At 36.8% G+C, this 22567-nt stretch overlaps 1 protein-coding gene across 4 annotated transcripts in view; it reads right to left on the minus strand.

The window, feature by feature from the left end:
• Window positions 1–3437: 3437 nt before the first annotated feature.
• The window catches only part of HECW2 (HECT, C2 and WW domain containing E3 ubiquitin protein ligase 2), a 360484-nt gene continuing 341354 nt past the window's right edge, over window positions 3438–22567 (minus strand). For all 4 annotated transcript variants that reach the window (XM_081260931.1, XM_081260932.1, XM_081260930.1 and 1 more), the window contains one exon: window positions 3438–8911. In XM_081260931.1, the coding sequence (XP_081117057.1) occupies window positions 8800–8911 (112 nt within the window). In that variant the 3' untranslated portion in view covers window positions 3438–8799. The remainder of the gene's footprint in view (window positions 8912–22567) is intronic.

Genomic DNA, 22567 nt, shown 5'->3' on the forward strand with positions numbered 1-22567 from the left:
GCCATCAGACTGGAAGATAGGAAGCACTTCCCAGGCATAATTAGGTTTGACCATCTTAGTTTTGGGCTCTCTATTTTCTGGACCCATCAGAAGGACCTGTACTTTATTCATTCAGGTCTACCCTATGAAGACCTGCAGTGAACAATCTGAATCAACTCTTGCTTATGTATTAGGAAAAAAATATATTTTTCTCGTTAATGGCTGCTTTTCTCTTCCTGTAACTTGAATTTCCTTTGAAGTAAGACTTAGAGGGTAAAACTGTGAGTGTGAGCTTAGGAAGAAACAGACATAGGAAACCTCTTGGCCTCTGGTGTCTCAGTCCATCTGAATATCAGAAACAGAGCAACCTATAAATGAGAGAAAGTTATTTCTCATAGTTCTGTAGGCTGGAAAGCCAAAGATCAAGGCTTGGCAGATTCAGTGAGGGCTGGCTTCCTTGTTCATAGATGGCCATTTTTTTACTGTGCCCTCACATGACACAAGGGGTAAAGAAGCTCCCTGGGTTCTCTTTTTAAAAGTAGACTAACCCCATTTATGTGGATTCCATCTTCATGATCTAATCACCTCTAAACACTATCACGTTTGGAAATTAGGTTTCAGCATATGAATTTTTGGGACACACATTCTGTTTTAAAGCATTTGGTTTTTTTAGACTTGATTCTACATACTGCAAAAGATGTCCTTTATATGGTTTAATCCATTCCAAAAGATTGTATCAGACACTGGGGACAAAAGCATCATAGCAATAAAAAGCAGGTCTTAACTTGGCTTTGAGGCTAGGAATTTAATTTGGTGTAGAGGGTGGGGCAGGTAGAGAAATATGTGGACAATGTCATGACAGAGTTCAAGAATTTGGACTTGGAGTCCATTATCCAATGTCACCTGACTACCAAGCTAGATATGAATTATTATACAACTCAAGTATTTTGTGTAACCAGAGGTGTGTAGTTTATAACATTATAGTAAATGTTAGTAATGTGACTAAGATCTGTGAAAGAAATATACATTTTTCTGATGATTTTTTTGAAACTTACTTTTTATTTTTCTTACTATATGAAAAACTAATGACTAAACATCTCAGGAAGTTCCACCAAATCAAGGATTTTTAAATAACCAGACTAAGAAAATATACGAAGCATGTGTGTATCAAACATTAAATCTTTATCAGATGCTCTTATTTCAATTTATTCTTATGATTCTAATAGTTATTTTCTTGACAAAGAGGAAAGCATGAAGAGGAAATCTTTATTCCATGATGAAGAATTTAAGGATAAAACAATTTGGCATGCAAGACTTCCTGGGATGATGGGAATTAGGCATTATTGCATATTCACTAATTAAGTGGGTTTTACATTAAAAGAAAATAATAAAGCAGATAAATTGGCCATAATAAAAGCACTCTAAGGTCAAAGAGCATGAGGGGAATATTATGACACAAAACTCAGAAAGTCAGTGTCATGAATGCAATATCTTGCTTCAATGTTAATGTCAAATTTTAGTCAGTTATAGAAACTGGATCTTTCGCTTTAACTGCTCTCATGCACCATGAAGTTGATTTCTAATATATAATGTCAAATGAAGAGTTTAATGGTATATCTGTTCCATAAAATCTTAACAGTGATCCTCTTAAATCATATGAATTATCATGAGTTGGTTTTCAGAAAGAAATAGACCATTTTCGAATATATTTTTTAGTGATTGACTGCCCTTTTAGTATTTATTCACCTTTTTCTTTCCCCATATTTTCCTGTTAACTGCCACATCTTAGTCACACTTTACTTATTTGGTCAATTTATTTACACTATCAATAATCAAGTATAAAAGACAGTGTTATTAAATCAAGGGTTCCAAATGCGTCACCTGCAAGGAAACTCAACCAGGAGACATGGTTGGTTTGATCCACCCAATATTTTAAAAATACTGGAAATATCATATAAAAATTATATTCTAGGTTTCTCTTGATAAAGCAGAACACCTTTCAATACCACCTGAATTGCATGTGACTAAGATATGTTAGAGAGAAATATTTCAATTCCCCTTGAGGTAAGCCCCATTAATCTGTTGCTTATACCCAGCCAATTCCACTCATTAAATACCTACCTGGTTACCTACCCATAGGCTTGTGAATATGTGACCCTCAGATTAAACCATGAGACCTTTCTCCCTACTTTTGTTCTCCTCCCTCCTGAGTTTTTCTTCCCCAAAAGTATGACAGAAAAGTCATAACCTATTTTTTAAAAGAAGATTTATTTTGGATTAAGTGATTTCATGATGTAACATGGTTTTAAACAAAAATAGAGATCAGTATGAAAATAAAACAAATTGTACACATTAAAATATCTTTACCTTAAAGCATTTCATAATCATAAAAAATACAACACAAGAGTCAGGGGTCCTGGTGAGGATAAGAATACAGACTTCCCAGAAAATGAGCAACTAGTCCAGGATTTGGAGTCTTAGGCTCCATATAATATCACCCACATACCATTTCTAGGATGTCAATAATCTGTATTATTTGCTTTGAAAAAAAGGAAAGAAATTTAAATGTAAGATGAAATGAGAGCTGTATAATCTTAATTTTAATAGCAAATATCTCCCATTATTATTCTCTATTAAAAGTCACATTGAATAAATATGAAGCTTAAATCAACTCAACAAAAATTAAAACATTGCTATGAACTGTGTTGCATGGTGTAATGGACATAATGGGTGGGATTAGTGAAGGAAATGAAAAGGCTTAAAAAAATACACCACCTGTGCTCTACTGAAATTTTAGAAATAAATATTTTTGTTTTTTTACAGAGCCTTAATATTAAAAAGTAAGCATTATTATAAAATTAGATTAATACTTTCAGTAAGAGGCAAGAGAGATGCATGTATTTTATTCATTTATTTTGGAATGCCTGCATCCCTATTATAAAAACATGTAATCTTATGCACATTCCAACATTTAAACAGCCCCAAATTTTACTTATAATATCGTATAAAGAAAAATAGGTTGTAATTACATCTTTTAGAGCATCAAGGTCCTAAAAGAACATTCAGTCCTGTGTGTTTCCTGGTTAATCCTTCCAAGGTATTTCTTGAACATCATCCATCCTTTTTTACAGAAGGTGATAGTAACCAGAAGTTTACTGATGGTTCCTTACCTGCATCAGTAATAGCTGATTCAGTTTGAATCATACAACATGCCTAACAACACTCCTCAGGGTGTAATATCTCAAAAGAAAGTTGGATAGAAATATATCACCTGCCCAAGGCTACTAGACATAAAAATCACAAACACAAGTGTGATTCTCCTGTTTTCCAAAGAAACCATATAACTGCGACCATCCTATTCTGCTGGGCTATTGAATCATGAAAGCCAAATAAAGTACCTTGCAGATAAAAACCTAAGCAAATGTATGTCTAGTCTTATTAACTTATTGAATTAGAAACACTGATTAGGTCTTTATTTGCAACTCAGTAACCTCACTTATGATTTTGCTTTCTAGATAGATTAACAGGGAACATTTAAGTTGTCACTGGGTACCATGAAAATGTTCTCAAACCTATTCTGATGTCAAAGAATGTCTGAAAAAAAATCCCATAAATTAACCATAATGAAATAAAAGCATCTTTCTTTTATTTCATTTAGTGTTTGATAGTAGTAACAATACTCCTAAATTTAAAAAATCTACAACATAATTGAATGCAAAATAGTTGAATCTCCTGATTAAGTTATGATTAATGTTTTGGGGCTAAATTCCTTTTTTCAATACAGAAAATGTTAACTTATTGAAGTTATAAAATGAGGTTATTTCCTACCAGGTAGATTCCTAAGCAGTGCCTTAATTGGGCAGGAAACCATTCTCCTTCTCAAAGAAACCTAACTGTAGTATGATCCTGCCCCCACCAGCATGCTCTAAGATGATTTTTCCACTCTTGTTAGTTTTCTCAGCTACTATAATGGGCAGCTCACGAATTCATTCTGTCCTTTATGCCTCCCTTGGAATGCAGTTAACAGCCCTGAATCTTAAGAGTTGGTCAACAATTAGCCTTACATTCTTGAGGTTGGCAAACTGCTGGGCTTCTCTTTTCCACTTTTATTTTTATCTCCCTTTTAGTGGGCAGCAGTTGGCCTTAGGCCACAATTCAGAAAGCTTCAATGTCACTGGCATTCCTTTGCTTCCATGCTAGACAACTTTATCTGGAAAACACAACTGAACTAGAAAGGAAATAAGTTTTGCCAAGTTAGAATACAGTAACAAGTGACTTTCTCATTAATTTAAACTCAAGTCTCATGGAAGTAAGATGGCTAAGATCTAGAGTGTTGTCACTCATCAAATAAATTTGAAAGCAGATGAAAGAAGAGAGCCTGAAACTCAGACTCAGCCTAGGGATTAGGTCACATTCTTCATATGCATGGGCTTTAAAAAAATTATGCAGGGTTCCTGATGCCTTTTAATGATGGTATGGCATCATTTCCCCTGCCTCTGAAGTTTCCTGAATAAAATTAAATTGGACAGACTTCTAGATTCTTCATTATAAGATGTTTGTCTTAGAAGTGGCTGACTCATAAAATTTGTGCAAAAGCATAAACAAGATTATTGGACAAATATGAGGAAGATGGGGGGAAAAAGAGAGATGAGAGTGGGCCCTTCTTCCATCACCACTGCAATTCAGCTACCAGGGCTTTCTCAATCCATTCTTATTAAAAATTTAAAACTAAGGGACTCTGATTAGTCCTTTTCCCATGATCTTTCTTTCAAATGATGGTTGATAAAATGAAATCACTATAGTGTAGAAATACACCAAAAGCAATCAAATTTTGCCTGTTTTAAATTTCTCATGACAAGAAGTGAAAAATAAACATTGCATTTATGAGGAGTTTTGTCCATTAATATATTAATTTCTTCATGGACTTTCCAGAAGGTATCACATTTTAAGGTGTGTTTAAGAAAGTGAGAGTTTGGGTGGATGAAGCATCTTACAAAACTGGCTGAAAGTGGAATGTCCAATACAATCATTAGTCTCTACATCACTTGAGATGAAACACAGAATTGTGACTATAAAGTACTGAACTGATCTCAAAAGTCACCCATGAAAATCAACCTCAACCCAGGTAGGACTTGATACTTCTATCCAATAAAGTGCCTGAGAATCAAGAGACATGTGCCTAAAGGCACTTTGAAACCCTAAAGCATTATCTTTATCATCATTTGAATGCATTTTTTACCATTTTTGATTGTTGTGCTGGTGATGGCTAGATTTTAGCCATCTTACTTCCTTGAGACTTGAATTTAAATGAACAGAATGTCTCTTGCAGCTATATCCTAAATTTGCAAGATTTATTTCATTTCTAGTTTAATTGTTTTTTCCAGATTACAGAATTTCTACTAAAGTATATATACAACATATGCTAAAAAATTGTGACTGTACTTCTTTGACCCCAATCCATTCATCTTGTGCACAAGAAAAATGTTTTGATCCCAAAAGTAGTTTGGGTTCAGGGATTGGAATTCCTTACACTGAAAACCAAAGGTATGTTGTAGTACAGATGAAGGGAAATTATCAGACTTGATTCTGGCATTTCTTTGATAATTAGAAGATCCTGGAGTTGCTCCTTCACAGTTCTGCTCCCCACCTACACACTTTATTATACACTTTAAATCCTCATTGTGCAAATGCATTCTGGGCCTCAATACTTCACTAATATTGACACAGTATTTTTTGTCCTTAGTTATCAGCAGAAACAGTATTTTGTGATTTATTTGAGTCTCCCATATATGAAGCTGTGATGGAATCTTCCTGGATGAATAAGCTGTTCTCTCTTCATTGCTTGATTGTAGAACCTAACAATTTTTATTGAACATATTTTTGGGAACCATGGCATCTCCTCTGCTAGACTGTGAGCTTTTGAAGGGCAGATTTAGAATTTTGTATCTCCATCATCAAACACAGGCACTGACACAGAGAGAAAGGCAAGAGTGTGCCTGTTCTCCTACCTAAAAGATGTTCTGCCTATTTATATGATGTATCATAACTGTCTCTTAGAGTATAACAAGCATCACTTGTGAATTTCTTAAAGAAAACTAGACCCAAAAGCCAAGATATCTGGGCTCACAGTCCAGAAGAAAATGTTTATGGATATTTCTAATTGTAGAGTATACTAAAGGCTAATTCATTATGTGGAGCATATTTTAATATCTTATAGAGTTATTATTGGCTGTTTTTTTTTGTTTTACTAATGAAGAAGAATAAATAGGTTATCATGGTTTTCTGATATGCATTTTTGTTTGTTTTGTGACACTGGGATTAAGCTCAGGGGCTTACACATACCAAGCAAGCACTCTACCACTGAGCTACATCCCCGGTCCTGGTTTTCTGATATGCTAAGTACATCTTTGATAAATTCCAATTCTGAGAATGGTGTCAACTAGACAATTCTGCTAATTACAAATGTCTGCATATATTGGAAAGAACTGTTATTTGAGAAGTTGGATGCCTCAACAAAGAAATATATTTGTTAGAAAGAGATACATTTTATTTCAAAACTCTTTTACCTAGTAATATGGCATATGATAACAGTGTTTCAAACTAAAATGAAAATTCATATGGTCTATGAATGTATTTTAAAAAATATAACCTTCTCTATCAGCTGCTTAGTGAATGCCAGCTCTGAGACATCAAAAATGTGATTAAAAAGAGTGTGTTAGTGTGTTATATACTTTTCCTTATAATGAAAAAATACAAATGAGTAAAAACAGTTTGCAAAATTAAATATATACTTGTATTCATGGTCAATCAGTACAAACTAATATTTCCAGTTAAAATTTTTTTCTCCTTCCTTTTTAATCTCACCCAATTATAGTACATATATAAATCTTCTTTGTTATTTCCAGATTTCTGTAACCTTTTTCCTAGAACACTACCCACACTGCAATACCCGCCTTTAGAGCAGAAATGCAACATGAGTGGCACTGTTCTTGCAGGTCTCAATAGAATGCTCAGTTCAAATGGCAGGAGAGCAATCAGTTCTTACAAAACACCTTTGAAAACTGGGCATATCACCTCTATAAGATGTAAGATCGCCAACATCCCATAATAGGAATTCCATGGCTACTTATAAATATGAATCTCAAAGAAATGTTCCAACAGTGCCTGTAAGCTCATAGGCTGGCAAACTATATGTTAATCCAATGCCGTTACCATCCTCAATTTAGCTTACTCTATTGTGCGTCTGATTAGTTATGGCCATAAATCAAGGAACAAACAATGGTTTGGAATAATTCCAAAAGCAATCAAAATGAAGGATACCCTTTTTTAAAAAAATTAAGCAGAAGTAAGATTAGTGATGTCATGCAGTTTTTGAGATATCATAGAAAAATTGTTTCTTGATATTAATAAGAAAATTATGCATCCGTGAAAATGCAAGCTTAGAAATATAGTACTGAGAGTTTCAATTTGTGGCATCTTCACTGATGAGGAAAAATTAAATTCTTATTACTAAAGAGAGCTGATGTCTTCAATGTTGCTGATGGCTCCCTAACTGAGCTTAGTGTTTAATGATGCTGTACAAATAACAAGCAGTGGGAGAAATACGAAATATCTGTATTAAATGCCATCCTGGAAAGTATTTGATGGATGGAAGAGAGTCTAATGCATTTTAAATAAATGCATATCATACTATCACATATAGTGAGTCTTAAAAAATTATTACTTAGATGCACAGTCCTTGTAGTGGTTGACATGGCACTGTGAAGGAAGTTTGATTTAGAAGCTACTTTCTATTATACTTGTCAAGTGATGGAGTTGCTGTTAGTCGTATTGTAATGTCCCTTCAACTTTGGTACATTCAGTGCAAATTATTTTGGGGATTTTTTTTTACCTTTATAAAAATAAAAGGCCCTTTTGTTCCCTTGAGAGTGCTTAAAAGGATACATACTAGCATGATGCCCGAGTAAGCATGGAACATGAAAATGGAAAGGTGATACATATAGTATGATAGGTAGGTTCTTATATACATCTTAAAGAACATAAATATAATGAACCTATAAAAAAGAAACAGAACTCACTGTGTACATTTTTCCTGATATGCTGTGATTAATTGCTAGTTATTTTTAAATTGTTTTCATGCATTATAAAGCATAAAATCTGTCCATTAGTAATTCATTGAGTAACAGTTTGTCTTCAGTCGTAATTACACACATACCACTTGCATATACATTGTCACAAACCACCTTATTGTGAATCTTTAAAGTTACCTCCTATTGACTTGGTTTCATTTTTACTTGTGTCCCATGAAAGCTGAAACCTATAGTGCACACCATGCAGGCACTCATAAGCAAGAAATGAATATTGTTATAACTTAGGGCTTAAATGAATGTATTTTCAGGAAATATATTTGTTTATTATATTATTTAACTTGCACTAATTTGGAGATTGGGCCAAGTGCTGCCAGTTTGGCTTGAACCACGTTCAAGGGTAAGTTTCAAGATTCTCCTGAGTCCCTAGAAATTGCCATGGAGCTGATCATGTACAGGTTCATCTTTGTCTTGGAACATAACAAATGGAAAAGGTTTGGCAGTCAAGAACTGTTGATTGAAAGACTGTTGGGTTGTTCCCTGGGCATCAAGCTCACCCAAATCCTTCCAAGAGGACTCATCACCAGTCCTCAAACGTGAGAGAGCACATGTTCCCGGAAACTAACAGCACTCAGCTTTACTCTAATGGAAGCCTGAGCTGGAGACTTCCAATGCTCAGTCATGCTGGAAGCCAGCTTCTGAAATTGCCTGTCCATAAAGAGATGCTTCCAGATCACTCAAGTCCAAAGGTACTGGTCTCTTCAACTGCTGTCAGGAGCTTCTCATAAAGCATGGAAAAGGATGGGTACGGGGGCAGATCCAGGCGGTTAAAACAAGTATGAGCTCTGCAAACAGAAGAAACAGTCCATGGTTAAAAACAAGTCCAGGGAAATGAAGGTGTGTATCAGTGTGTGTGCATGTACACATGCATGTTTTTCATATTCAGATTTGTTTGTTGGCAATTCTCAGACTTTTTTGGGAAAAACTTTGAAAATAGTTTGACTTTAAAAAGTCAGAATTAAGCTGGGCATTATGCCAAACATCTGTAATCCAAGTGGCTGGGAAAGCTGAAGCCTAAGAATCCCAAGTTCAAAGCCAGCCTCAGCAACTTAGTGAGGCCCTAAGCAACTTAGTGAGACCCTATCTCAAAATGAAAAAGAATATAAAGAGGATGGGAATGTCGTTCAGTGGTTAAGTACCCTTGGGTTCAATCTCGCTGCCAAAAGAGAAAAAAACATCAGATTTGGTTTTCCTAAAGGAAGTAGTATATTATTTTTTTCAATTTCACAACCGTTTAAAAGCTATATTACATATATATTATTATTGTTTGTTGAGTGTGTAAGAATTACAAAGGTTAGTTTAGGTTTTTGTTGTTCTCTTTTGGTGTTAGACTTTTTCAAAGACATGAATATAAGTCATTCATTTTCAGCACTGGCATTGGCCTGGATGTTTCTCTGAATCTGAGACTTGGCATTTTTTTCCCACTTTCTTGGGCAGGGAAGAGAACTAGATGTCTCTGAAGATCCTCACAACTCAGAGTTTGGGAAAGTCCTTGGCTGGAGTTTTCTATTAAAGTCAGTAGACCATTGTTACTTCTTTGAATCTTGCACCATAATCTGTCTTCTCCCAGGTTCACAATGCAGAAAAATGGCCATTTAAATCACCATTGCATTAAGTATTCTTTTTTAGAAATACTCCCCTTTGCCAAGATAGGAAAAAAAATGTTTTCCTGTTATTTGCACCTGAATCACAATAAAAAATAGACAGTCTCCAAATAGTACATCTTATCAGGAAGCAAATCTGTACTTTTGACATGGAATAGGAAGCATTTGATTCTGAATGTGCAACAGCTTTTCAGCTGAAGCTAAAACAATTTTGACTTAAGAAATGCTCCTAAATCAACACAAAATTTTAGAATCTATGATTCTTAACAGGCTATTTCTAAAAGGTACTATGCTTAAATTTTTACTTCTAACTTTTTACTTATAAAACAAATGTAATTAATATTCTTAGATGTGGGGTAGCACAGTGGGAAGATCAGAACTTTGGGAGTTGGAGAGACTTGGATTTAATTTAAACTTTGTACACAGTAGTGTGGTTTGCAGTGAGTTATTAGCATTCTGAGCCTCAATTGTCTCACTGGTCAAAAGGGAATAATATAACTTCTCTCTAAAGGATGTATTGAAGTCAAATAATAGAAAAATGCTTTACAAGGTGCCTGGTTCATAGTTCTTGACTAGTTAATAACACATATTTTTAGTTACATTTTTTTGTTATCAAAAAGATTTAATCTGCCTCCAATAAATTGCCAAAAGATAACAAGACCCATAGAAACCGTGAGACAATAAAGAGGTAATAAAGCAGGTGTATGGTCACATAACTTACTAGAAATAGAAATGTGAAGGGGCCCTCTCTGTTATATTTTAAAGAATATCAATTTTAGAACATTGAAATAATTTGACCTAATTTATTGCTCCTGACACTACAGACTCTGAGATATACTGGAGGAAATCATCTAATAGTTGCAGTCAAGCACCTTCTTTTTGGATACAATAAATATTTCAGAATTGCAATTAATGTAATTCTTATTATACATCCTTATATTAGAACCTAATTTTTAAAAATTCAATGAACATATTAAAAGAGAGTCTCAGGAGTTTAAAATCTTATCTCATGTGAAACACTGGAATAAAAATATTAAGTGAAGACTTTAATCTCTGTTCTAGAGGGAGCTGAAGAAGAAGTAGAAAAGTGAAATGTTTGGAACAGAATTATATGCCAGACTATGTGTGACAGGTACACATTCATTATCCCATTAGGCTAAAAGATGGTGTATCATTGTTATTTTTTCATTTTTATCTCTTTAGTTATCAAAATATTGAGTATCTTTCCCCAAGTCTGCTTACTTGTTAAACTGCCTGTTTTGTGATCTTTATGTTCATTTCATCTTTTCTTTTTAATGTTTTTACTATAGCAAAATATAAAAAAAACATAAAATTTACAATTGCAAGCATTTTTAAATGCAGTTTTGTGTCATTAAGTGCATTTACATTGTTTGGCAACCACTATCATCAAGCATCACAGAACTTTTTCATCTTGTAAAACTGAAGCACTAAACCCTTTAAACAATAAGTCCTGTTTCTCCCTTTCTCTGGTCCGTGGAACTTACCATTCTACTTTTTGTCTCTATGATTTGTATTATTCTATGTACTTAAAACATTTGTCCATTGTGTCTGGTTAATTTCACTTAATATAATGTTTTCAAGGTTCATCTCAGAGTTTGGGTCAGAATTTCCTTCCTTTTTAAGGCTGAATAATATTTCATTATACATACACACACACACACACACACACACACACACACACACACACACACACCATTATCCATAAATCCATTGATGAACATGAATTGCTTCTACCTTTTGGCTATTGTGAATAATGCTGCTATGAACATGGATATAAAAATATGTTTAAGTTCCTGCTTTCAATTTGTTTTGGGGGTGTATATGCAGAATTAAAATTACTGGATCATATGGTAATTCTATTTTTAATATTTTCAGGAATCACCATACTATTTTACTTAATGACCATAGTATTTTACATTCTCACCAATAGTGCACATGGGTTGCAATTACTCTACATCCTTGCCAACACTTATTTCGGTTTTTACAAAAATTTTACTTTTATAATAGCCATCCTAGTGGGTGTGAAATGCATTCATCTTCTAAAGCCTTAGGATTTGTTTCTGATTTGTACACATGCTAGAAAATAAAGAGAGACTCTATTACTGGATTTGAAGAAGTGAGTTGCCATGAAATTCACAGCTTTAAGGAATGAATGCTGCCAACAATCTAAGGGAGCTTAGAAGTAGATCTTTCCATAGTTGAGCCTTCAGATGAGAACATAGCCCAGCTAACACCTTGACTTCAGCCATTTGTGTCACTGAACAGAAAACTCAGCTAAGCAGTGCCTGGATTCTTGCCCCATAGAAAGATGTGTGTTGTTTTAAGCCACTAAGTTGATATAATTTGTTTTGCAGCAATAGAAAACAAGTAACAAGTTTCAAGATCATGAAACATCTAAGAAAGGTGGCAACTGCGATGATAATGTGAAACAGTAGAATTGTCTATAAAGGGCAGGTGGTGAGGCAAAGCTGGTAGTAAGTAACTGCCCTTACATGCTTCTAGGTGTCTGAGCAAAGAAACAGAAATTCTGCATATTTTCTTTGCAGTTCCTGTTATCTCTTTATAGGTACCATAGTGCATTATCCAGTAAATTCATGAGCTAGGGCACTCTTTTCAATTCTCAATACAAAGGGAAGTACTGATCAATCTTTTTCACTCTTCTTTAGTCATAAGATATAATCACCATTATTGCTATATAATCTAAGGTTATCACTCCTTCTTAAATTACATCTGCTCACATAACGTATAGTTACCACAACACAACTTTCTTCCTGAAAAAACTAAACAGCTCCTCTGGAAAAGGCTTCATGAGGATGGACGGAGACAGCATATACTGTGGAGAGGGAAACTGTGTGAAAGACTAAATGGTTTTCCCAAGGTCAAAGCTGAATCAGTGGCCAAATCAAGAATAAGACCTCAACTTTAGGTCTTCTAGGGAAAGTCCAACATTAAAGTGAAAGCAGGTGATTTTCTGCACACTGGCTCTATTCTTTTACTTTTGAAAGCTTGAGTGATAATTTCACCCCAGGCCTGACTATGAGCTCCTAGTCCTCAATATCCTACCTGGTTACATATGGAGAGGGATTCACAAAATAAGCTTCAGGTATTTTTTTAAATGAGTGGCTCAATCTTAATATGCAGCAGCTCTGAGGAAAGTAGTCAAGATTGGGTCAGTCCAGAAAAATCTTGGGAGATACCAGGGGATTTTTAAGTGATCAAACTATCTAGTTCAATCTCAGGCCCACCAGAAAACAGAGCTACTTTGGAGTGAATTGGAATCAGCCAATGAGTTGTTTACAACAGGGACTTTTGTTTACAACAGGGACTTTTGGTTATACCCCGTGAGAGTCTACTTCAGAAGATTTGGGGTGGGCCTGGGGATCTGCATTCTAAAAGTTATTTTAAGCAAGTCTGATATAGGTTGTCCCCACTATTGGAGAGACATCAGGTAAATTAGAAACAAGATATCTACATTGGACATTCATACCAACATTTTGTGTGCTTGCAAAAATTTCAAAACTGCTTATAAACAAGACAGTATTGCTAATGAGGAAATTGAGGAAGAGTGTGGTTAAATGAATTGCCTAATATTTACCATCAACTTGCTATATGAGCCAAGAAAGGAATAAAAGGCAAAACAAAACAAAATCCTCTGAGGCTTTTCACACCCTCCACCCCCACCCCATTCCATGTCCTAAGAAAACTCTAGTAGAAAATAACAGGAGGGCCCTTGGACTGTGTTGATATTGGCAACAAAAGCCTGTCCAGTTATTCAGTCTCAGTAAAAGAACATTTTCCAAATCTTTCAAAGCCAGTCACACTAAAGTTTATAATGAATTTAGTTTTTTAAATCTATCCAGCCAAGACCACTCAAGGAGAACAGGTCTAAACACATCTTCAGGAAATCTTCTGGCATAAATATCAAGATGTAAAAACCCTCCATATATCTGGTCTGACTTAATAGATCTCGTAGTCCTTTCTGAATCCTTCAAATGTTAACAGGGAGGTCATATATTTATACCCCATTTTTCCCCCTGTAGATTGAAAAGTCAGTTATCCAAATCCAGTAAGCCAAAAATATCACAATTATATTTCCATAGGTCAGCTAATTGATTAATGTGCCGCTTCCTCTGTGTGAATGTATTTATTTATTTATTACTAATTCTTCCAGAAGTTGATTTCTGTGTTTAAGATTTTAAAATCAGAGGAAAGAAAGAGAAAATCATGTACCTTATGTTATCTAGTAGACAGTCTTAGAAATAAAATGCCTTTGCATCAAATAAATTCTTTTTATCTGCATTACAGCTTAGAAAGTGTTAACTCCCTTATTTTCTTAATTGACAGTATTGTGCAACCCTTCAGATTTCACTTTTCTTACTCCTATTTGCACTCCTTCATCAAGCAATTGATCAACCAAAAATACTTAAGAGCATTCTGGAGAATTCTAAGGAATCTTGAAATATATCAATTTCCAATGCCAAGATTTCTTTGAAAATAGGCATATTCCCAATTTAATGATCTGGCAAGTCCAAATTTTACTGATGTGAAAGTATGTTCACAGGCTTCCTTAAGGAGATCAGGTGAGCCTGAAGTTTTTGTCATGGTCACACACTACAGCAGGAAAAGCTGGGCTTCTTCTGAGTATCTGCAAAGGTCCTGGTCTTTCTTCTCCTTCTCTTCCTTTTCTGGCCTTTTGGGGTGCCCTAATTTGGAGCCAATAGGTTGTCAGGCAGAATCTAAGTTCTTTAAATTTCAGAATCTCTCATTATTTTTCTCCTTGAAGATCCCATACTGGGAAAGCTTGTCATCCCCATGCAAAATGATTTGATGAATAAAATTTAATTTTTCAATTAGCATTACATTTATTTATTCCTTCACTTACTGAATAAGCACTTAACTGTGTGTATACTATATGCTGAACATTCAGCTGTCTCCTGATAGATGAGAATGAGAAGTCTGATCTCTGTCCTCAAGAAGTTTATACTCTGCCTGTAAATACACAGCAAATGGGAGCCCTGCAGGCTGTGCAGCCTGTGCTCTGTACCAGGGGATCTACCTGGGGCAAGTGGCACTGAAATCTAGCCTTCCTTTGCCTCTGCCTGATACACTGTGAGCCCTAGTTTAGGGCTGCAGTTCCTCAGAAGACTGAGACACCTTTGTTTAATCCAAAAGGTTCCTGTGGGCAATTAGGGCTCGGCATACAAACAATAATACAATGAGTTATAAGTCTGCTCCACAGAGTTGGGGAAAGCTTTATAGAAGACTCTCCATGCCAAGGCTTGAAGGATTTGTAGGTGTACAGAGCTTTTCTGGATCAACAAGGAAAAGGATGTTCTTAGCAGATTGCCTGGGGTGTGAGAAAGCAGCACCAGGAAATCTGAGAAATGCAAGTGACAGGAGCCAAGGTTGGACCTGTGGCCAGATGGGGAGGCAAGGCCACATCTGCAAGTCAGGTGTGTTCATGCAAGGACCTTTCCAATTTAATTCATGGGTGAACGGGAGTTAATGACTGGGTGTGCTGAAGGGGGACAGCAGAGGGGCCATTAAGCATGAGGAGGAATATAGGAAATAGGTAGAGGATAGATCATTAATCAAGAGCTTGTAATCAGCATGAATAATCCAAAGTTACTAATCACACAGAGCAATAAGATTCAATTAAAGTGGCCCAGTGGCAGTTCTGTTAGCCTACATAGCTTTGTTAACACAAATAAAGGTAAAAATTATTAAAAATTTTTAAGATAGTCATAATTTCTCTAATACCCTCATTAGTATATTCTTAAGAGACCATAAGGTTTAGAGGAAGAATTCTTATTCAGACTCAATCACAAATACCTGGTCACCTCTGGCAGCACAGCACAACCCTTGACCTCACAAGGTATTCAGTGTGAACTATTGGAAAGGAATTCAACAGTACTTAGTACTCAAGCTACTCATTTTTCATATCATTTTTGTGGATAATGATGCTGACTATCTGTTCATGCAAATATCTAATACTCCCCTCCCTGTGTTTTAAGGTCCTCCACATAAACAGAAATCAACTTCTATTGGCCACAAGGTTTTGCATATAATAAGCACGTATAAATTTCTATTGGCTGACTAGAGAAATTAGATTGATTATCATATTATTGCTTATTTCAATGTCTCATTAGGCCACCTTAGTAAATATGCACCTGAATTTGTAAATGCAGTGTGGAATACTCCTATAGGGAAATTCCTGTACAGGTGGATAACCTGCTGAAGAAACTCTTCAAACTATTCATTCTGAGCAGATAACCTCTTGCTGGACGCGGTGGCACATGCCTGTAATCCCAGCAATTTGGGAGGCTAAAGTGGAGGATTGTGAGTTCGAGGCCAGCCTCAGCAACTCAGCCAGACCCCAAGCAACTCAGCGAGACCCTGTCTCTAAATAAAATATAAAATAGGGCTGGGGATGTGGCTCAGTGGTTAAGTGCCCCTGGGTTCAATTCCTAGTACCAAAAAAATGCCCCCAAAACAAAAAATTTATAGTGAGTAGATAACTTCTTCACCATGGATGGCTCTGAGGAAGAATGTTACATATACTTTTTTATAGGAAGAACATTTCCAGAGTTGGGAACTCCTGGAATTCCAAACAAAATGTAAATATCTTGGGTGGATATAGCACATTTTTCACACAACTAAAGATTGTAAAATACAATGCCAACCCTGGATGATAGATTAGGAGCAACAGTAATAATGGCTAAATTTACTGAATGATGTGTTAGGCCTCATTTTAAGCACTTTGCATATATTATCTCACTTAGTCTTTAAAACTTTGTAATATAATTACTAGTATCTGCCCTCAACTATTCAGATGATTATATAAATATAAAAGTGATTTTGAATTATCTTGTCTGGAGTAGTCCAAAGTCATCCCTCAAGTTTAACAATTCACTGAAAACAATATTCATTGAGTGTTAGGTGCCAGGTTCAGTGGTAAGGACAAAGCCATGTTCAACTCAAATAAGGCCCTTGTTCTCCCAGGGTTATATTCTAGAATAGGAGAGGGATAATCAACAAGTAAACTAATAACTAAACATGATAGTCAAATTAGGGTAAGTTTTATGAAGAAAATAAAGTGTGACAGAGTGACAGGCACACAGGGTTAAAAAGTGAGGTGGGCCTTTTGCAGAAATTACACCTATGCTGTCTTCCTAGGGATGAGATAGAACTAGCAGGAAAGAGTCTGGGCAGTAAGTTCCAGAGTCTTGAAACAGAATTGGGTCTAGACTGAGGACTAGCCAGGAGGTTGGTGGCTGTTGTGGGTGAGAGACTATATGTGCTGAGGTTAGAGTGGCAGCTTGACCAGGTCCCCCACCTGCAAGTGCTTGGAAGGAATCCGGATTTAATCTAGGCCCCTGGAGGGTACAAGCAGGGGAGGAGGTGACCTAAAGACAGCAGATCACAGTGCTTGCTGAGTGCAGGTTCATTTATGAAAGGCACACAGGATGAAGCAGGGCATTCAGCCAGTAGGCTGCTCTGGTCCCCGGAGAGGTGACTGTGGTGCAGACTAGGATGGTGGATAGATGAACCCAAACTAGTTTTTGTTCTTGAGGCTAAGGGGAGGGGAATAATTATTCTTTAACAGCTGTGATACCTGTCATCCACAAATACACACTTTAAAATATGATGTATGAAGCAGGTTTCAAGGTCCACTAGTCAGTTGGGCTCGGATTATGCTATTCTCTGTTGCAAGCAGCAAGTGACCCTACTTTCAGTCCATTAAAATTCATAAATTATTTCAATAGCTTCAATTTTTCACTTCATTTTTTTATACATGATGTTTTTATAACTTTACCCACCTTCCGAAGTAAAGACCAATCCAAAAGATAAAGCACATTTAAGTGATTTTTGATATGATACTATTATGAGTTATCTCTGGCATATTTTAGATAGTACATGCTGATTCAATGGTAGCAAATATTGTAAGTATTATTGGGAAGGCAAAGGAGAAAGGAGTTGAAGAGAGCCCAGAAACTAAACTAAGGAACAAACTGTTTTATGAGAATCTTCTGACAGTTTCCTCCAAAAATCAAAAGCCACCTCACTAATCAGCAGATGGCAGGAACTGGGGAGAACAAGATGGAAAGCTTCAGAGCAAATATAGCAAAGAGGTGACACCAAAGGGTTCTTCCAGGGCTTACCATTTTTTTTTTAAATTGAAAAAAGTAGCACTATATTTCAATTATTTTCTTATTTGTTAGCTGACAGTTTACTTTGACAGCAGAAAATGTTTTTCTGTACCAGAGAAGGAAAAGCCCAATTACAGATGATATTGTAGTGCAATATTTAATGACATGGAAAGATGTACATGATTAGTGACTTGTAGCAAACAAAAGGCAGATTACTAACAGATCATGCTGTACCTTGTAGTTTTGTTTTAAAATGTTTGTGTACATGTGTGCACATGCATGGGCATCTGAATGGAGACATAAACTTCAAAATGTTAACAGAGTAGTAGACATTTGGTTGATATAAACAAGTATACATTTAAACATTTTTAGACATTTACATTTAATATATTTTTAATATATATATATATATTTCCTATCACTTTTGCAATAAGTTTTTATGATAATAAAAATGGGATTTTTTAAGGTAAAAAAGTTCTCCGTCTTTGAAAATAATTTTCTTTTATAGTTTAATTACACTGCAAAGACTGTTTCTCTGAGACACCTATTTGATAGTTAAATCTTACATTCAATTTCTTGATTTGGATCAGCATTTCCTTTATCTTCAGGCACAACCATTTTCCAAAACTAGCATTTCCCCTTAAGCAAGAACTATCAGTCCTGTCTTTCATAGTGATTATGGCTCCCCAGCTCCTCTGTCCCATCATCCCACTTGGCAAAAAACCTCAGGGATGAACACAGGAAGTCTATACCATGATGGGAGAGAGGGCTGCCCTGCATTTTCCAGACTGGCAGAATGAAAAGCTTTACTCAGTCCATTTTTAAAAAACTATTTAAAAGAAATTCCCACTAAGTGAATTTACTCTTTTCTCAGAAAATCCACCAGAGCATCATGGGGCAGGAAGTCTTCTACAGAAATGGAAACACAGAGCTAAACTAACAGCCAACTCCAAAGCAGAAATGCAGTCATGTGCTCAGGTTGTAAGTCTCCATGGAAAACCTGTGCCTCTACCACTATTTAGCAGCAGAGTCTCTAGTTACTTTATTACAGCAGAAGGGATTAAAAAGAGCCAGGGATCCAACTCGCACAGTTCTTAGAGACAGCCATATAGCCATAAATGCTCTAGTATACTTCTTGGCTCACTCCATGAGCAGTGCTACCCACTGCTACCACCAAGAGGGTGTTAGAATTGGAGAGAAGAATGAGATCCGTATTTGCTGGTTTGAAGGGATGAAAGGCTCTGAATCATTCATGTCTGGAAAGACCAAGATATTCTCCCTGATCATGCTGGTTTGAGCCACTTCTCACTCTCCAGGTTATAACCTCCCACTCCTGATCAAGACTCTGCCAGACTCCTTAGAGGAAACTTTTTCTTTCTTTCTCTTTCTTTTTTTAAGTAAGAAGGACACTTGTGCATTTTCTATTAGTGTGTATATACAATGTCACATCTTACATGCCAAATACAGAATCATTAATGGAAAGAAGTACACTGGGGTTGACAAGGTTGATTCAGACTGATTCTTCAGTTCTACAATTTATATGTATCAGGAAAAAGCAGGAAAATGGTTTGAGTGTATCTGTTCTGAGGGTGGGAGAAATGGACCTGGTAACCTAAAACAACCTCTTTAATACTTTACATTTCATAGAGGGTGATGAAAATGTAAGTAAAGAAACTGCTTCTGATGAAACAATACTGTTACACATTAAAGGTCTTCTTTTTATATTTTTCCCCAAATGTATTTTTTTTTTTGGTGGAGCACTTCATAACAGAGTAGTGGCAACTTTCAGAGATTCATGATAAATGTTCAAAAAGTACAAAGAAAATATACTATCCATCATCCCAAACACTCTTTAAACATGGAATTGTCATTCCTACTTTATAGAGATGAATAAATCCATCTTCATTTGTGCTATTTTATAATCTAGATAGAACTAAGAATGTAGAGCTGCCTTGGGTTTATATGAAGAGAGGAAGAAATGACAGCACCTATTGCCCAACTGTGTGTATGCAATGATGCTGAGGAACACCACCATTTAAAATGAGTCAGCACATGAACTTCCTGGAGGTACCAGGAGGAAGTAGAGGAGTGAATACAGCATGACCCAAGATCCTCTAGCAGCTCTTTGCTGTTACTTCTTACTCAACCAAACCTAAATTGCTACCCCCTCCTGACTTTTATAAATAAGCAACCCGAAGCCCAGTGATCAAGTGGATCTTGAAGGTTCCAGAGCTAGCTGTTGGTAGAGGTGAGACCAGAACCCACGTCTTCTAACTCCCATTTCAATGCTCTGTCTAATATGCCACCATCTAATATGTATAACAGATGGCAGTGACACAAATCACATGGCAGCCTCTACCAACTGGATGCTTATACAGGACCAGAGAGAATAGTTAAGTGTTTTATAGGAATAATTTCCGTTTTATAGGAATAACCTCAGAATTACAGATCTCCAAGGTAGATGAGGAAAAGGAGGCTATACCAAATTACCTTTGTCTGTTCATTGGGTTTAATGAAAATTCCAGTCATTAAATATAAATGGCTGATCCATTTGCTTATTGTTAAAGTTTATTCCATATACTTTAATGGCTTTACAGAAATAGATTTTATCAGAAAAGTGACACAAGTAGTCTGCCCTCTCCTATTTCTTCAATGCTAGTTCTTAAGTTTCTCAGAAGAATGAAAAGCTTTACTCAGTCCATGTCATCTGCTTTGAGACACAAATTTGTGTTGAAAGGGAAAACACCATTACCCAAGCATAAATAAAATAAATTTCTTTACACAATGAAATTACAGGGATCCAGGGACCTAAACATGGACGTGCACCTGAGGAACCTCTGGATCTGTAGGCCTAAACATGGCCCCCTAGGAACTTCCGGTCCTAGAGCCTAAACATGGACGTGCACCTGAGGAACTTCCGGATCCAGGGGCCTAAACATGGATGTCTGTGGCACTTCCGGATCCAGGGGCCTAAACATAGGTGTGTGCCTGAGGAACTTTCGGATCCGGGTGCCTAAACATGGATGTCTGAGGAACTTCCAGTCCTAGAGCCTAAACATGGACGTGCACCTGAGGCACTTCTGGATCCGGGGGCCTAAACATGGACATGTCTCTGGAACTTCTGGGTCCTTGTGCCTATAAAGGGAAGGGCGTGACTCTCAGAAGGGATGTGGTCCATGAAGAGGAGCAGAGCATGGGGCCTGTTGGGCGGCAGACTGAGCTACCGCACCCTGAACTTGATGATGGTAGCCTCACTTCCCGGCCTTCCCTTAGGTGTCACTTCCTCCCCTTCCAGGCGGTGCCAGGGAGGAAGCGAGACCAGGCGCAGGGGCCAGGCCCTGAGGAGGGACTCCGTCTTTCTCCTCGCTCAGCCAGGCACCTGGCCTGGCTGGGGACAGGGACGTCTTGTGACACTGGCTGCCTCCTGCATCCCTGCCCCAGGACTTCAGGGACCACAGGCAGGGACAGTCGTTGATTCTCCCCTCAGCCCTGGGGTCTGCACAGGGAGAGCTCTGTCTCCCAGAGGGTCAGGGGGCCCCTGTGACCTGCTGCTCCTTACCCACCATCATGCTGGGTGAGCACAGGTCAGGACACCAGACGCTATTGAGAGTGACATCTCCTAGATGGGTGGCTGGGGACTTTGCCTCTGTCCCTAGGCCTCGGACACCAGATGATCCCCCCTAGAGACAGAAAATAACCCCACACTGCCCAAGACTTATTTTTAAGCTTTGGATTCTGAAATTTTACTGCTGCCACCTTCTTTGTGAAGCCAGTTTTTCAACAGAGACAATATTCCGGGGGGAGGGAGGGGGAAGGGACGGCGACAACAACATGGAGTTAATCAAACCAAGCTGACACATCTGGTCCTCCAAGAGAAACCTGGATTGGAGGGAGAACAGCCATTCTCAACTGGTGAAATAGTGAAGTTCCCTTGTCCTTATTTTGTGTAAGAAAAATAAATAATCTGATGTTAACTCATTAAATTATTTTTGATGAGTGCTTGGCTAAAAAAAAATGAAATTATAGTCTCCCAAATTTGGTGCATTAAGTGTCCAATAATAATTAGGTATCTGATTCAGCACCACCTTTCACAGATTGTGATACATAGAAGGTGGCTAAGGAGGCTCCCTGAGTTTGCACCATTCACCTCTCTCTGGGTTTATAGTTTCAGTGTCCTCTCCCTGCTTTTTTTTTCTTCTTTTGATGCTAAGTATGCACTCTGAAATGTCTTGCAATTGCTAAGAAGAAAACTTGCTAGATCTCTTAAAGTTGGTTGTATTTAAACTTACAATGCTATCTTTGAGTATCTATTATCACCTTATATTACTAATATAACAGGTTTATTAAAGTTACCTCTACTTAAATTTAAGATGATATTTTGGGGAACCTAGTTTCATTAAATCTCTCCAGATTTAAGTTTTCTTATTAATAAAATTAGGAGAGGGGGGAGGGCGCTGAGAGAGAGAGAGAGAGAGAGAGAGAGAGAAGCAATTTGAGATTCTTTTTACTTAAAAAACTCCATAGTATTACTGTTGATTGGGAAAAGGAATTCCACTCCTCTTGTGTTCATTTGCTCCCTCCTTTTCTTTTGCTCCAGCTATCTCCCTATAAGCTCAAATGCTTCTTTATTTACAAATATTGCTTCATCAGTCTCTTGCCTTTATTA

This window comes from Spermophilus citellus, assembly GCF_964194105.1.
Source record: "Spermophilus citellus genome assembly, chromosome: 11".
In the NCBI taxonomy this organism is placed as follows: Eukaryota; Metazoa; Chordata; class Mammalia; order Rodentia; family Sciuridae; genus Spermophilus; species Spermophilus citellus.